This window comes from Megalobrama amblycephala, linkage group LG11, assembly GCF_018812025.1.
Source record: "Megalobrama amblycephala isolate DHTTF-2021 linkage group LG11, ASM1881202v1, whole genome shotgun sequence".
In the NCBI taxonomy this organism is placed as follows: domain Eukaryota; kingdom Metazoa; phylum Chordata; class Actinopteri; order Cypriniformes; family Xenocyprididae; genus Megalobrama; species Megalobrama amblycephala.
The window spans coordinates 2,031,806-2,049,078 of NC_063054.1; the positions used below are offsets into that span (position 1 = coordinate 2,031,806).

The window sequence follows — 17,273 nt, forward strand, 5'->3', positions numbered from 1 at the left end:
CCATGTGCAAGCTTTATTAAAACAGAGTTCGTAGTTAAACAGGCAAGGGTCAAACAGTGGCAAACAGGTATGGCAGAGAGCAGGCAGAATCGTGATCGTTAAACAGGCAGGGAATCGGGACAGGCAGATGTCATTCACAAAACCATGAAACGGTAAACAGTTCAAAAGGTCCAAAGGGCAGGCAGCAGGAATCGTACACCGGGAACAGACACTATCAGAAACAGGCAGACAGAGAGGGTAAATAACGCTTGGAAATGTTACAGAGTAAACAAGACCTCGCAATGTGTGTTTGTGAGTGAGAGTCCTTTATAGTCCAGGTAAAGAGCTTCAGGAGTATGTGGCAATAGGTGATTGGTGGAGTGAGTGCATGTGATGGGCAAGGAGGATGCTGGGAAGTGTAGTCCGTAACTGACAGGATTCGTGACAGAATGTCCCCCTCCCGGAAGGCGAGTCCTCGCGCATTGGATGGCACAACTGGGGGGGGGGGGACCTACTGGCAGGTGATACTGGATGTGCAGACGGGTATGGAGGTCTCCAGGGCAGGTCCAGGAACTCTAGACACCACGGCGGGTCAGGAGCCTCGGGCGGCCATTGCATTTCGGGAGCCCTGGCATGCCAAGACGGGTCAGGAGCGTCAGGCAGCCATTGCAGCTCGGAAGCCCCACCGACAAGTTCCCCACCCACAGGTATATGGCCCCCCCCAAAAAATTTTCTTGGGGAGTTCGATGGTGGCAGTAGCGGGCTTGTGGGTTGCAGTGAGGTCCGTAGCGGGCTCGTGGGCTAGGAGCTTAGGTGGTGCCAGCAAGGCAGGAAGTTCGGGTGTGAAGTCTGAAGCTGACTCGGGCTCTGATGCGGGGTCTGGAGCGGGATCGGCGAAGACTGGAGCGGGCACGGGTGCAGAGTCTGGAGCGGGCTCGGCGAAGACTGGAGCGGCCATCTTGTCCGTAGACACTGGCGGAGCGACCATCTTGTCTGTAGACTCTGGCGGAGCGGCCATCTTGTCCGTAGACACTGGCGGAGCGGCCATCTTGTCTGTAGACACTGGCGGACTTGGACTTGAGTGCGTAGCAACCAGCGGACTTGAACTTGAGTGCGTAGCAACCGGAGGACTTGAACTTGAGTGCGTAGCAACCGGAGGACTTGAAATTGAGTGCGTAGCAACTGGCAGACTTGAACCTGAGTGCGTAGCAACCGGCGGGCTTGGACTTGAGTGCGTAGCAACCGGCGAGCTTGAGTGTGTAGCGGCTGGCGGGCTTGAGGGTGAAGTGGCCGGCGGGCTTGAGGGTGCAGCGGCCGGCGGGCTTGAGGGCAAAGCCGGCGGAGGTTTCGGAATGCCAGCTGCATGTGCTGAAGTCAGTGGAGGATTGTTCACACTGGACAACAATCCCCTCTGCTCTCGGACGGGTCTCGAGACGTGACGTGACTCTGGGCGATCAGCGGAGACGTGATGTTGCTCTGGGACGACAGCGGGCTGCTCTGGGACGACAGCGGGTTCAGGCTGGCAGACTGGTCCATGGCCAAAAGAGCTTAAATGCATCTTCCAGGCACGCAGGACAGCCAAAACATAGAATGTGAAGACAGCCCTCTTGGCCATGACAGGAAGAGCATGCAGGGCTGGAGCGGACTCACGGGCTGGAGCGGGCTCTGGAAGATCAACGGTGGCTTGACTTGGCTCATGAAGATCAACTGTGACTTGACTTTGCTCATGGAGATCAACTGTGACTTGACTGGGCTCATGAAGATCAACCGTGACTTGACTTGGCTCATGAAGATCAACCGTGACTTGACTTGGCTCATGAAGATCATCTGTGACTTGACTTGGCTCATGAAGATCAACTGTGACTTGACTGGGCTCATGAAGATCAACTGTGACTTGACTTTGCTCATGAAGATCAGCTGTGACTTGACTTTGCTCATGAAGATCAATTGTGACTTGACTTTGTGTTGTTGTTTTGGCCACCATTTTGTGAGTGTTCTCCTTAGCGGCAGCCATTACATGTTTCACCGTGGTGTCGCATTTCTCCGCGACACCCACAGTAAATGGAGAGCAAACAGACAATAAAGCATAATCCAAGAAATGACTAAGGGAGAAACGGGGTCCATTTCTAACTAAGTGTTTTTTGAGTGGTTGGTTAACACCATCACAGACAAAGTCAATGAGTGCACAGTCAGGCAGATCTGAATAACATGCAGTGTCCAGGTATTCAGCGTTGTAATCCTCGATCGATCGTGTGCCCTGCTTGAGACATAATAGTAAATATGCAATGTCCATACCGGGCCAATGTTCTCCTGAAAAGCCGCTGGATCCTTGTGTTGGCGAGGTCTTCTGTAACGAGGCGGGACTCAGGATTGGATCCATGTGCAAGCTTTATTAAAACAGAGTTTGTAGTTAAACAGGCAAGGGTCAAACAGTGGCAAACAGGTATTGCAGAGAGCAGGCAGAATCGTGATCGTTGAACAGGCAAGGAATCGGGACTGGCAGATATCATTCACACAACCAGGAAACGATAAACAGTTCAAAAGGTCCAAAGGGCAGGCAGTAGGAATCGTACACCGGGAACAGACAAGATCAGAAACAGGCAGACAGATAGGGTAAATAACGCTTAGAAATGCTACAGAGTAAACAAGACCTCGCAATATGTGTGTGTGAGTGAGAGAGAGTCCTTTATAGTTCTGGGGCCCGTTTCAGTAAGGAGGTTCAACCAACTCTTAGTTAAAACTTGGTTGACTTACCCTAAAATGGGAAACTCTGAGTTTTCAGTTTCAGAACAGCTGAATTGAGTTAGTTCAATCGACTCTGAGTAGGTTGACTCTGAGTTAAGCGCGTGCACCACGACTATGAAAAGCCATCATCAATGGAGCTCCAATATTACGATTCGCCATGGCAACAGCACGTGACAATAGTACGTCCGCATACTTCTGTTTCAATGCAAGTTTAATTCTTATCACTGTTTTTGTAATAATTTAAGTGCATTTTTTTATCATTGTGCAAATAATTTTCTATTTACCATGTAGGCTAAAAGTAGCAGAACTTTCTTTGCAATAAGTGTAAATAGTAATTAGATGCTATTTATATTTTATACTGGCAGATACATACTATTTGCACCTCAGTACTGTAAATTAACAGGATGTAATAATAAGAGTGTACATGATTTTATCATTATTAAACACTCGTTAGGCAATTTACTTCCACTTTTAGAACATTTTCTTCATTTTTATTGAAAATAAATGCCTTTCTGATGTGATGGGAAAAGGTAAAATAACGAGCTCGGCAGAAGGTGGATTCAAACCCGGTCAATCGCGTCACAAAGTAATTCTCCGCGCCCAACACGCTACTGCTTACACCAGTGCAGTCATTATTTAGATGCATTGTTTTTTTAACCTTGTGTGACATTTGTGGGCGGAGCTACTGTAAATTTGCACTTGGTAATAGACACTCTGAATAATCTTGTTTTCCGTTTGCATTAAGATTATTTTTATTACCACACTGGCAGATATTTATCATTTTACTTAAGTAAAATGCACTTAATTTAGACTAAATATATAATTTTCTTATATGCAAATTCCATCTCGATTTAAGAATTTTTAAATATTTGTACTTGAAATGGGATGAAAAATACTCAGTAAGAAAAGCATTTTTACAGTGTGAACGAATGAATGAACTATTTAAACATCACTTGCACTTTAAAAAGAGGGAGGAGACCGAAAGAAACTTTGGGTTTACCGAAGAAAACCTGCACCTGACCAGGTTAGGTTCACAGAGTAAGTTACCATGGTAACTGACTCTGAGTATAAATTACCTCTCTTTCAGAAACGGGCTTGACTTACTCTGCTTTCTCGGGTTTGACATACCTCTCATTCTGAAACGGAAAACCCAGAGTTTCCCTCATTTCAGGGTTAACATACTCAGAGTTCTCACTTAACCTCCTTTCTGAAACGGGCCCCAGGTAAAGAGCTTCAGGAGTATGTAGTCCGGAACTGACAGGATTCGTGACAATAATACTTGACTTGATTTTCACCCCATTCTCACTTACGAGGGGTCTGATACTGCCGCGTGTCCAAGAGATGCTATACTGGAGGCAAACGTTTCTCCCTGGTGGTTGTTTTAATAGGATTAAGCCACGTAAAGCGGCCATAACGCATTGTTTTCAATGAGAATTGAGAAATATTTAATGTCAAACCTCCACTGAGGCAAAGGGCATGGGAATTTTGTCTTCATGAAAATTACATATTGGGGTATAATTTTGTCATCATAACATGTTGGTATATTTTCAATTTGAGCAGCATAGCATAGCTATAAAGTGACTCCTAATCCCAAACAATTTCTCAATATAAAACACCTAACAGAGCCAGATGAAAAAGTCACAGTTGTTTACATTTTTACATTTACATTAACATTTTATTCATTTGGCAGACGCTTTTATCCAAAGCGACTTATAAGTGAGGAATACAACAAGAGAGTCGTCATGATGAGGCAAATAGACACAAGAAGTGCTCACAATACAAGTTTTAGACAGTGCTCAGAGTATCATAAGCTACAACAGAGAGGGATAGAAGAAAGTGAAAGGATAGGTATAGGATTTTTTTTTTTCCCTTTTTTTTTCATTTTCAGGATGATGTTAAGTGCTGACGAAAGAGATGAGTTTTCAGCTGTCTTTTGAATATTGCCTGGGATTCTGCATTCCAGATGAAGGCAGGAAGATCATTCCACCAGCCAGGGACAGTGAATGAGAATGAGAGTGATTTCGTGCCTCTTTGTGGTGGTACCACAAGCCTTCGCTCATTTGATGAGCGTAGGCTTCTGGTAGGAGTGTAGACTCGTAGGAGTGAGTGGAAGTAGGAGGGTGCTGAGCCTGTGGTAGATCTGTAAGCAAGCGTCAACGCCTTGAATTTGATGCAAGCAGCAAGTGGTAGCCAGTGCAGAGAGATGAAGAGAGGCGTGACGTGTGCTCTTTTGGGCTTGTAAATGCAAGATGTGCTGCAGTGTTCTGAATCATTTGTAGAGGCTTTATTGTGCATGATGGCAGTCCAGCCAGAAGAGCATTGCAGTAAACAAGCCTAGAAATTACCAGGGCCTGGACCAGAAGTTGTGTGGCATGTTCTGTTAGAAAGGGCCTGATTTTCCTGATGTTGTATAGTGCAAATCTGCATGACCGAGTGGTCTTTGCAATGTGGTCTTTGAAGGTCAGTTTTTTATCAAGGATTACTCCAAGATTTCTGGCCGAATTTGATGGAGTAATTGAGGATGTACCTAGCTGGATGCTGAAATCATGTTTTAGAGTCGGATTTGCAGGGAAGACAAGAAGCTCAGTCTTTGCCAGGTTAAGCTGCAGAAGGTGTTCTTTCATCCATGCCGAGATGTCCGCCAGACAGCTTGAGATTCGTACAGCTACTGTGGGATCATCTGGTTGGAATGAAAGGAAGAGTTGTGTATCATCAGCATAGCAATGGTAGGAGAAACCATGTGCCTGAATGATGGGACCAAGTGATGTAGTGTAAATGGAGAAGAGGAGGGGTCCAAGAACTGAACCATGAGGAACCCTAGTGGTCAGTTGATGAGCTGTGGATACCTCTCATCTCCAGGCAAGAAAGACCTTCCTGTGAGATAGGATTCAAAACCAGTGAAGTGGAAGATCTGATGAAAGGCAGCAAAGGCAATTTAGATATCGTTTTGGCCTTTATTCATATAAAACAGAGTAAAAAGCAAAATGACTTCTGCATATACCAGCCCATGTTCAAGGCATTATACAAGCCAGTATTAACGTCTAGAGCTGTGCACAGCCGAGTCATCAGATGTTATGCAGGTAAGCAAGCAAGGACAACAGTGAAAAATGGCAGATGGAGCAATAATAACTTACATGATCCATGATAACATGATATTTTTTGTGATATTTGTAAATTGTCTTTCTAAATGTTTCGTTAGCATGTTGCTAATGTACTGTTAAATGTGGTTAAAGTTACCATCGTTTCTTATTGTATTCACGGAGACAAGAACCGTCATTATTTTCATTATTAAACACTTGCAGTCTGTATAATTCATAAACACAACTTCATTCTTTATAAATCTGTCCAACAGTGTGTTATGTTAGCTTTAGCCCGTTAGCCATGGAGTATAGCCTCAAACTCATTCAGAATCAAATGTAAACATCCAAATAAATACCATACTTAATCGGTTATGCTGCGTGACAAACACTTTGTAAAGATCCATTTTGAGGGTTATATTAGCTGTGTGAACTTTGTTTATGCAATGTATTATAGAGTCGCGAGCTCGGGGGCGGGGAGCGAGTATTTAAAGGGGAAGCACGCTGAATCGGAGCATATTTAATGATGCCCCAAAATAGGCAGTTAAAAAAATGAATAGAAAAAATCTATGGGGTATTTTGAGCTGAAACTTCAGACACATTCAGGGGACACCTTAGCCTTATATTACATCTTGTGAAAAAGCATTCTATGGCACCTTTAAAATAAAAAAAACAAAGAAACCGCATTTTCCATATTTCATTTCTGGTTAAAATAGGAAAAACGAATGGACGCAAAAGTACATCCACCATACACGGACCCGTTTTCAAGTTTTTCTGATTTCAATATTAAATAAAAAACGAATGAACGGTTTTGATGGTTTGTTTTCCAGTTTTCCAATTTTGAAAATGACACCTTTTATTCGTTTCTTCATTTTTTTTTAAAGATATATATTTATTTATTTTTTTGGTTCACAGTGGTTCACATGAAAATATTCCAGGATTTTTTTCCATATAGTAGACTTCAATGGGCACCAAAGAGTTGAAGGTCATAATTAGTTTCACTGCAGCTTCAAATTGTTCAACACGATCCCAGATGAGAAATAAGGGTCTTATCTAATGAAACCATTGCTCATTTTCTGAAAAAAATTGAAAATTATATAAGTTTTAACCAGAAATGCTCATCTTGAACTAGCTCTCTTCTTCTTCTCCTCTATTAGAATTCCAGCAGTGTAGACGCTGCTAAGCGTATTACTGCCCTCCACAGGCCAAAGTTTGTAATAATTTTTATATGCAATATGCTAGTTCAATAGTATATAACAATTAGTTCAAACTTTGACCTGTGGAGGGCAGTAATACGCTTAACAGTGTCTACACTGCTGGAATTCTAATAGAGGAGAAGAAGAAGAGAGCAAGTTCAAGATGAGCATTTCTGGTTAAAACTTATATAATTTTCAATTTTTTTCAGAAAATGAGCAATGGTTTCACTAGATAAGACCCTTATTTCTCATCTGGGATCGTGTTGAGCAATTTGAAGCTGCAGTGAAACTAATTATGACCGTCAACTCTTTGGTGCCCATTGAAGTCTACTATATGGAAAAAAAATCCTGGAATATTTTCATCAAAAACTTTAATTTCTTTTCGACTGAAGAAAGAAAGACATGGACATCTTGGATGACATGGGGGTGAGTAAATTATCAGGAAAAGTTTATTTAAAAGTGAACTAATCCTTTAAAAAAAAAAAAAAACAGATAAATGACTTCAAAATTCATTTTGCACACGTGGGCGGCCCTGAGATGGCCCCTTCCACTGATTGGTCAAACAAATATGGTCAGGTGACTTCAGCTGTTGCTCAGGTCTGTTCAGCAAAATAATAGTCCTCTGGCTCTGCTGCTATAGCAGTACCGCTTCTTAAACTGTACAGGGCATGTTCTAGATTGGACTTTCTTCTGTGCAACTTAACACTTGGTTACTAACAACTTGGTTAAGCCTTCAGTTTTGATGCATAGCTAGGTGTAAGGTAAGACAACCTGCATGTTTTTTTAGAGACCATTTGATTAGTTGTTTTTTAGCAGCCTGCCTCAGCTTGTAAAAAATTGTTTTTTACTCTGGTAGTGTTAATAAACATTTAAACAAAATTATTTAAATTAAAATAATTAAAACTAATGTGCCATTTAAAAGAAAACTGAAATATTTTAATGGCTGCAACAAATGCTGTGTTATGGGGAGGATTAAAAAAAACACGGGCTCCAGTCGGGCTTGGGATAAGAATTCTGACAAGCTGTTGGACACGGGCTGGGGTTGGGCCTGAGTGTTTCGGGCCAGATGATCTGACTATTGATGTGTGTGTTCTGCTCTCTTTCAGTCTTTCTCACTGTAATCTCACTGTTCATTGCTGTGAGAGTTTGTCATCAGCTCTTCAATCCTCAAACTGTGTCCTGAAAGAGCTGGACCTGAGTTACAATGACCTGCAGGATTCAGGAGTGAAGCTTCTTTTTGATGCACTGAAGAGTCCAAACTGTCAGCTGGAGATACTGAGGTATTTAAGAACATATAAGAGATCATTTACAGTGAGATGGTCAAAATGTTGATGCGTTTATAGATGATCTGACTGTTGATGTGTGTGTTCTGCTCTCTTTCAGACTTGTTGGCTGTAATCTCTCTGTTCAGTGTTGTGAGAGTTTGCCATCAGTTCTTTACTTCTCAAACTGTGTCCTGAGAGAGCTGGACCTGAGTAACAATGAATTGCAGGATACAGCAGTGAAGCTTGTTTCTGATAGACTGAAAAGTCCGAACTGTCAGCTGCAGATATTGAGGTGATTAACATCATTATAAAATCAAATTTACAGTCAGACTCTCATAATGTCGATGTGTTTGTAGATCTTATTGTTGATGTGTGTGTTCTGCTCTCTTTCAGACTTGCTGGCTGTAATCTCTCTGTTCAGTCTTGTGAAAGTTTGTCATCAGCTCTTCAATCCTCAAACTGTGTCCTGAGAGAGCTGGATCTGAGTAACAATGATCTGCAGGATTCAAGAGTGAAGCTTCTTTCTGATGCACTGAAGAGTCCAAACTGTCAGCTGCAGATACTGAGGTAATTATGGTCATATAAAATCAAATTTACAGCCAGACTCTCATAATGTCGTTGTGTTTGTAGATCTTATTGTTGATGTGTGTGTTCTCTCTTTCAGACTTACTGGCTGTAATCTCTCTGGTCGTGGTTGTGAGAGTGTACCATCAGCTCTTCAATCCTCAAACTGTGTCCTGAGAGAGCTGGACCTGAGTAACAATGACTTGCAGTATTCAGCAGTGAAGCTTCTTTCTGATGCAATGAAGAGTCCAAAATGTCAGTTGCAGATACTGAGGTAATTAAGAACATATAAAATCAAATTTACAGTTAGACTCTCATAATGTCGATATGTTTGTAGATCTTATTTTTGATGTGTGTGTTCTGCTCTCTTTCAGACTTGCTGGCTGTAATCTCTCTGTTCAGTGTTGTGAGAGTTTGTCATCAGCTCTACAATCCTCAAACTGTGTCATGAGAGCGCTGGACCTGAGTTACAATGACCTACAGGATTCAGGTGTGAAGCTTCTTTCTGATGCACTGAAGAGTCCAAACTGTCAGCTGAAAATATTGAGGTATTTAAGAACATATAAGAGATCATTTACAGTGAGATGGTCAAAATGTTGATGCGTTTGTAGATGATCTGACTGTTGATGTGTGTGTTCTGCTCTATTTCAGACTTGTTGGCTGTAATCTCTCTGTTCAGTGTTGTAAGAGTTTGTCATCAGTTCTTCAATCCTCAAACTGTGTCCTGAGAGAGCTGGAGCTGAGTAACAATGACCTGCAGGATTCAGGAGTGAATCTTCTTTTTGATGGACTGAAGAGTCCAAACTGTCAGCTGCAGATACTAAGGTATTTAAGAATATATAAGTGTCACGGTGGGTTGTAGTATCCAATCGCACGACAAAGGAGATCTCCTCAGGAATCTTTAATGGAGTAATCTGAACAAGGAACAGGAGTATGTAGCTACTTCTCCCACACAAAATCATGTCAGAGGAGAGGACAGATGAAAGGGAGACACTTACAAAAGTTAGCTCACCAGTGTGACAGTTGTCTGAATTCTGTAAAAAACACTGTCTACACTGGACGTGGGCAGCACGACATGTCAAAATCAAATAGAACCCATGCGACAAGCTGACAACAGTTAACCTGAGCCCCCGTTTTATGTCTGATGTACGTGCTTGCTCTGACAACAGGGCAAATAGGTTTTGAATGTTCACTTTGACATGTCCAATGTAGACAGAAGGACTGATAATAACAGGTTCTGTTAGCATTTGATGTGCATTTACACTCCACCTGCCAACACTCTTATTTTTAAGTGTGATTCATTGGACAAAAATTAAAAACAAAAAAAATTAATTTGACTGTTAGCATTATTTATTTTCAAAATTTCTCCAGTTATCGTGGTAATACTGTTGTGATATTTATTTATTTATTTATTTATTTTTTTTTTTTTTTTGACCATGATAATGGTTTAGTGAAAATCTGATAAATGCTCAACAGTTCTGCTGTGGATTTGTTTGGAACTATTTTCATTGGTGAAAGAAAGCAAAACCAGACAATATTGTGTCTAAAGCTCACAATATAAACTATTATTTATTTAACTGTTTAAAATAACAACTTATTTGCAATCATACTTACGTTCAGGAATACCGCACTCTGTCTTTGTAATATTGGTCAACTTTATCACATGATAAATATCACAAATATAACAAAAACAAGAAATGCCCCTGTATGACTTTTTTTTCAAACTGCTTTCCATTAGGCAGCATAACGCAGTGAATGCTTGGACTCTCAAGGCATGTTTTTGTTTGGATTTTGTAAAGTAAATGATATACTTGATAATGTCTATGGAGCCCCACACATGACAAGCAAGAATGTCATGTCCGGGGCTCCGTAAATGTCGGATCGCAAACAGTCCTAGCAGAGCACTCTTTATCAGTAGATTAATCAAAGCACATTTAAAACCTCAGCAAATTAAATATCACATTTGCTGTTTCCATCCACCTCTTTTAATGTGCATTTTAGGATATTGCATACAAAACTGCTGGATGGAAATGCACATAAATTCTAAAAATGTGCATAAAAATCTAACTCGTTTGAGTCATAATTTTTTTATCTGACAAGAAATCATGTGCATAAACTCTTATGGACAGGCACGGATTAACGCACAGGCTTACCTAGGCTGCAGCCTAGGGGCCCCATGTGTGCAGGGGCCCCGGATTGGCCAGAATATTTTTTATTTATTTTTTAAATTTACAGCACGGACAAAAAAAGCCCCGCATTGGCCCATAAGAAAAAAAGAAAACAACAACAACAGGTGATTGGATAGATGTGACTTTTGGGTCACATCTGTCCAATCAGCTGCTGAGCAAATCACGTCAATCATTTTCATTTACTTCACTGCTATTGCTAGACGGCATAGCGGCAAAATGTCCGAAAGAAAGTACTATACTGTAGCACAAAAAACGGAAAATACAAAGGTTAAAAGAACAACGTGAACAAGATATACTGAAAAAAATTACCTAAATTGACCTGATACTTCAAGGAATTGGATACATCAAGACAGAAGTGGCAAAGTCACGCAGTTTGTGAGGGAGAGATCGTTAATGGCAGGAAATAAAAACATTTGCCTATTATTCATCGACCTCAAATACGGCTTATCACTTGAAACATGTAAGTAGTAGCAACTTTACAAGTCCGCAAATCTTAACTGAGTCCTAGATAAATGCGCGCTATTATTAGGCGCGTATCCAGGTGTTTGTGTGGAGAGCGCGCTTACTGTTTGACATGGAGGCGCCGGTGCGATCGATCACTCAAAATACTCCGTCATTTTGGTCATACAGATAAGAATAATATACACTGTAAAGGGTCTACTTTTATTTCTGTAAACTCACAATAACAGAAAACATTGTGTTTTTGTAAAATGAAAACAGCCAGGATGTGTTCTGCCGTCTCTGTGAACTTGAGTAGCCTACGTAACAAACATGAACCGTACTTCCCTCACAGACACGAGAAATATATCTGTAGAAAGCTTGAAATGCCCACTTTTAATCAAACCAATTCAAATGGAAAATAGCCTACATATTCTTAGATTATGTCCACTACTAGTGGACATGACGAATCAACATCGTAGACTTCATCTTTGCAGCCGAAAACGGAAAACATTAACAATAAATTATTAAAATGTTTAGAAAGTCTGCTTGCTGCTTTTTCACTACACACTCATAATAATTACGTTTACCAGGCCCTGTGGCAAGTTTTATGCGTGTGCTTGATTGCTGATTAGGCTATAGGTGGAGCATGCGTAAGGCTGGGGAAGGCTAGGCTTCCCCTGGCAATGGGTCAAAAATTAGAGTGGGCTTGCTAAAATGCAGCTGCACATTTAAACTAAATCTAGTAATAAAGTGAAAATTAGATGAAAAGTGTTGGTTGCGGCATTTAATATAGATCTGCTCATGTCGGGTTATACTTTTTACGCGTTATACAGCGTTGCACACTATAACCAATCACACACGATTCTGTTGAGCTTACAATTGCAATGGCCAATCAGAGGCGTTCAGATTAGTCATCGCTAAAACACCGGAGTTTTGTTCAGTGCGTGAGCTGAACTTGGAATTCTAACTGAATTCTGCCAAAGACTATAGAATAACACAAGACGTGTCACTCTTATTGTTTTGAATGGGAGAAAGTGTAACGCGCAATATGGCGGAATAAGTCCCGCCTTCTAAATAAGAGCCAATCGCCGACTGGTAAAGTCTTCGCGTCACTTCAGTGGCCGTTAGAATCACCGTTTTTTATAGAAACAGTCAGATGCGCGCCTCCGGAGAGACACGCATTTTGGTCTGCGCATGCGCATTAGCTTGATCCAGCTTGAAAAATACAGTTTCTTTGTCATGATTTGAGCATTTAGAAACTAAATTTATGAGCCGATTGTTGTTAGATTTCATTGTTGATTTCAAATATGAAATTTAATCGTAAGGTTGGCGAACAGTTTTGGAGAATTTGATGTTTCCCCATTCAAAGAGATTGCATGATGCCCAGGATGCCCGAGAGGCATTTCAAAGATGGCCGCCGAGTGAAATGACTTGTCTTAAAGGGACTTTGATTCTGCACTCTCGCGAATGCTCTCAGACTCATCATAAACAGATTTGGTGATTGTGCTCTTGAGAGCGTCAAAACTAATATAAACAGGTTTTTTATTTGCTATTTACAACGTATTTTTGAGCAATGTAGTCAATCACAGAACTTAGGTTACTTGATGATTTCTTGAACGCATGAGTTTAAAGGATTAGTTCACTTTTAAATAAACTTTTCCTGATAATTTACTCACCCCCATGTCATCCAAAATATCCATGTCTTTCTTTCTTCAGTCAAAAAGAAATTAAGGTTTTTGATGAAAACATTCCAGGATTTTTCTCCATATAGTAGACTTCAATGGGCACCAAACAGTTGAAGGTCATAATTAGTTTCACTGCAGCTTCAAATTGTTCTACACGATCCCAGATGAGAAATAAGGGTCTTATCTAGTGAAACCATCGCTCATTTTCTGAAAAAGTTTTAACCATAAATGCTCATCTTGAACTAGCTCTCTTCTTCTTCTCCTCTGTTAGAATTCCAGCAGTGTAGACACTGCTAAGCGTATTACTGCCCTCCACAGGTCAAAGTTTGAACTAATTTTTATATGCAATATGCTAGTTCAATAATATATAACAATTAGTTCAAACTTTGGCCTGTGGAGGGCAGTAATACACTTAGCAGCATCTACACTGCTGGAATTCTAACAGAGGAGAAGAAGAAGAGAGCTAGTTCAAGATGAGCATTTATGGTTAAAACTTATCTAGTGAAACCATCGCTCATTTTCTGAAAAAAATTGAAAATTATATAAGACCCTTATTTCTCATCTGGGATCGTGTTGAACAATTTGAAGCTGCAGTGAAACTAATTATGACCTTCAACTGTTTGGTGCCCATTGAAGTCTACTATATGGAAAAAAATCCTGGAATGTTTTCATCAAAAACCTTAATTTCTTTTCGACTGAAGAAAGAAAGACATGGACATCTTGGATGACATGGGGGTGAGTAAATTATCAGGAAAAGTTTATTTAAAAGTGAACTAATCCTTTAAGTCCAGTGCTGAGATCTGCACACTCAAATCCTCTCGTTATAATTTAACTTTTAACAAAAAAGTATATTTATTATGTAGGCCAAATAAGATATTCATTGTAGTCAGCTTAATCGATTAGTAGAACTTTGTGAGATCGCAATGAATTAAGATGAGTGACAGCTTAGTAGTTATAAGGAAGCGCTTTTATGCACGCTTTCTAGACTTTATAATATGGAAGCTTGTTTTCACCACTTTAAAAAAATAAATAAATAAAAACCGTAATTGCGACTTTATCTCAGAATTCTGACTTTTTTTCTAACAATTGCGAGTTATAAAGTTAGAATTGCCAGATATAAACTCGCAATTGCGTGATATAGTCACAATTCTGAGATATAAACTCGCAATTATAGTAACAATTCTGACTTTTTTTTTTCTCACAATTGCGAGTTTATATCTTAGAATTGTGACTTTATAACTCACAATTGTGAGGAAAAAAAGTCAGAATTGCAAGAAAAAAAGTCACAATGCTGAGATAAAAAGTTGTATACTGTTTTTAATTAATTATTTAGTGGTGGAAACATGTTCCTAAAAGTGATGTGGTGAAGAAGCTGCCTCAACCTAAAAGGCCTGGAGAGTTGGAGAGAGCAACTCCTCATCTTTCCCTGTAACCTTCAGGGCTGGAATGTAGAGTAGGCCTAGTTGTAGAGTATGACAGTAGGCTGATGTTCTAATACAGGTGGGTCTAGTCCTGTGTTCTGAGTCCCAGGCTGTTCTAGCTGGTTCTGATTGTGCTTTGCTCTGACCTCCAGACACTAGCTGGCTTTAAGTGTGCGGTCACACTTGTAGTTCGGTTCGTTTGGTTAATTTGGTCTGGACCAAAGAAGAAAAAAAAACATTTAGTCCTGGTCCAATTAGCGTTCAGATTGGCAATTTTATCACCGAACCAAAAGATACCGAACCTTGAGGCATAGGGATACATTCACAATGTGATTGGTCGGATTTTATGTCGTATTGCCTATTTTGAGATGGAACTTTACAATCCCAAACAATGCTGTGTGCTGAGGTAAATGCGCTCGTTGTGTGTGCGTAGCAGCGCGTAGCCTGCGTTTGATGGTATTTTGGCCAGTTGGGAACTAGTGAAGAGCTCATAAAATGTGTAAAGTAGTCAAAACAGCGGCAGGAATCCATCCGTCACACACACAAACGAGAGGCGCGTCTGATGCCTGTGTTGGGCAACTCGCGACTATGACAAGAAAAACTGACATGCGTGAGGATTCTATCCTTTTTAGGGTCTCTTTTTAGGGCAGCGTTCACATATGTTCAAACGAACCGCACTAACTGAGCAATCGCACCAGGGTTCGTTTTAATCGAACCAAACATGACAAATGTGAACACGCCCTAGGGGTCCTGTGTTCTGACCCCCAGACTGTGTTCTAATCTAACTGGTTCTATCTGTCATTTGAATGTTAATTAAATATTTTGAATTATATTATGTTGTATTTGATTTTGTTCAGAGTTACTTTCAAGTGTTTAGAAAGCTTAACTGACCAATCCCCATGATTCTGTTAATAGTCCGACATTAGTTCTGGAATGTGTGGTTGTCAAGCTAGCTGTCAGGATTCTAACTGTTACAACATGTGTTATTATGGTAGTTTCAGAGTGAAAAAAATAGTGGATCAGTTTACCTCCTTGATTTCTCTGGTCTGTCTCGGTTTACCCCTAAGATGGGGTAAAGTGAGACACAAGACGACTTTTTAAAAAACAATCATATTTTCACTGACCTTCATCCTGAATACATTCTGATAATTTCCATGGCTAGGAAACATTCTAAATTTATGGGAAATGTGTAAATTTTTACTTATATCATTTTAGCTCGCTTAGAGGGGAGCAAATGTAAAAAGTGTCTCACTTTACCCCACTCTCCCCTAATTGTGCCGTGCCGTACCAGACTCAAGTGGAAATACAACTGGAACCGTTCCTTACCATTCTTAGAACCGTTCAGCCAGATTGTGGAGAAGCAGATTTTGAGATCAGTTCAGTGGTGAAATGGCAATTCACATTAAAATCTTTAATTACAGATTTCGTTTCCAAAAAAAAAAAAAATAATAATAATAATAAAAATATTGGTGACCCCTTGAACTTAGTAAAAAGAGATAATCAGTTAACTATCCTGACTGAAAACACGATTTTTATTGTCAATTTTTCGTTTATTTTTGCTAATTTTAATAAACTTTCACATTAGTGTGCACATCCTATGCTGTAATTAATACGGGGATCGGATGGAAATAGCGACCTCTCCTGGTTTGATTTAGTATTATCATATTCTGAACGCATAACTTGCTTTTCAAATGTTTTAAAATTGATCATCCGAGTGGTCCAGCGGTGGCGTATTTAAAGACATGGCGGGCTACCAATTGCCCATCCCTGATCTACTGCAATATAGTGTGCTCTTTGGTGAGAACTAAACAAATAATTACTATAATTGTAATTTCTCGCTAGAAATCACATCAAAAGTGGAAAATGTTGGTCAAACACTTACATTTACACCCAAACTGACCAGCAAACCCAACTTTTGGGCACCATCTTTATTTTTCTAGCTTAACTGTCACAGAATGTAAGCACAGGATTGTGGGATATCAAAGGGAGTGAAGGATGCATCTATGCTGCCTTCAAAAATCGATCAGAGGAAGTTATCTCAGGAGACAGGAAGTGAAGCTAACATTGGATTCGGACATGCCTTGATGCCTTCCTACCTTGAAATGTGTCCTCTGAAGGCAGCATTTTCCAGTTTTCGGACACAGCCTACATTTCTGATATATTTGATTGAGTTGCATTTTTGATTGTGTTTGAAAATCCAGTGTGTTTAGATGTGGTTAATATAGAAATATGAAAATGTTTTTTTGAGTGAGACAAATAAAGAAAACTCTTTTATAAATTCACACTATGAATGATATTCACTCAACTGTTGAGTGTTGATGTGTGTTTTGTGGATGATGAGGCTGTTTTGATCCATCTGTAGGTTGTCTGGTTGTATGGTGACAGAGGAAGGCTGTGGTTTTGTGTCTTCAGCTCTGAGTTCAAACCCCTCACACCTGAGAGAGCTGGATCTGAGCTACAATCACCCAGGAGAACCAGGAGTCAAGCTGATGGACAAACTGAAGGATCTAAACTGTTCACTGCAGATACTCAAGTGTGTCAAACACTGATTCTGACATACTGAACATGTGCATGATTCATATCTACATTAATGTGTGCTTCTGTGTTTATAGTGTGGATCATGGAGGAGAGATCAGGATCACAGCAGGACCACAAAAGTGTAGGTCTACACACACTCGCACTCACACACACACACACACTCGCACACACCT

The 17,273-nt window shown here is 40.4% G+C and overlaps 1 protein-coding gene across 2 annotated transcripts in view; it reads left to right on the plus strand.

Moving 5' to 3' along the window:
• Positions 1 to 17,273, plus strand: part of LOC125278893 (NACHT, LRR and PYD domains-containing protein 12-like) — a 50,197-nt gene that overhangs the window by 31,395 nt on the left and 1,529 nt on the right. The window contains exons 4-11 of one of the 2 annotated variants that reach the window (XM_048208294.1): positions 8,104 to 8,277; positions 8,381 to 8,554; positions 8,656 to 8,829; positions 8,927 to 9,100; positions 9,201 to 9,374; positions 9,478 to 9,651; positions 16,925 to 17,095; positions 17,175 to 17,221. In XM_048208294.1, the coding sequence (XP_048064251.1) occupies positions 8,104 to 8,277; positions 8,381 to 8,554; positions 8,656 to 8,829; positions 8,927 to 9,100; positions 9,201 to 9,374; positions 9,478 to 9,651; positions 16,925 to 17,095; positions 17,175 to 17,221 (1,262 nt within the window). The remainder of the gene's footprint in view (positions 1 to 8,103; positions 8,278 to 8,380; positions 8,555 to 8,655; positions 8,830 to 8,926; positions 9,101 to 9,200; positions 9,375 to 9,477; positions 9,652 to 16,924; positions 17,096 to 17,174; positions 17,222 to 17,273) is intronic. The other variant, XM_048208295.1, reaches the window with a different exon arrangement.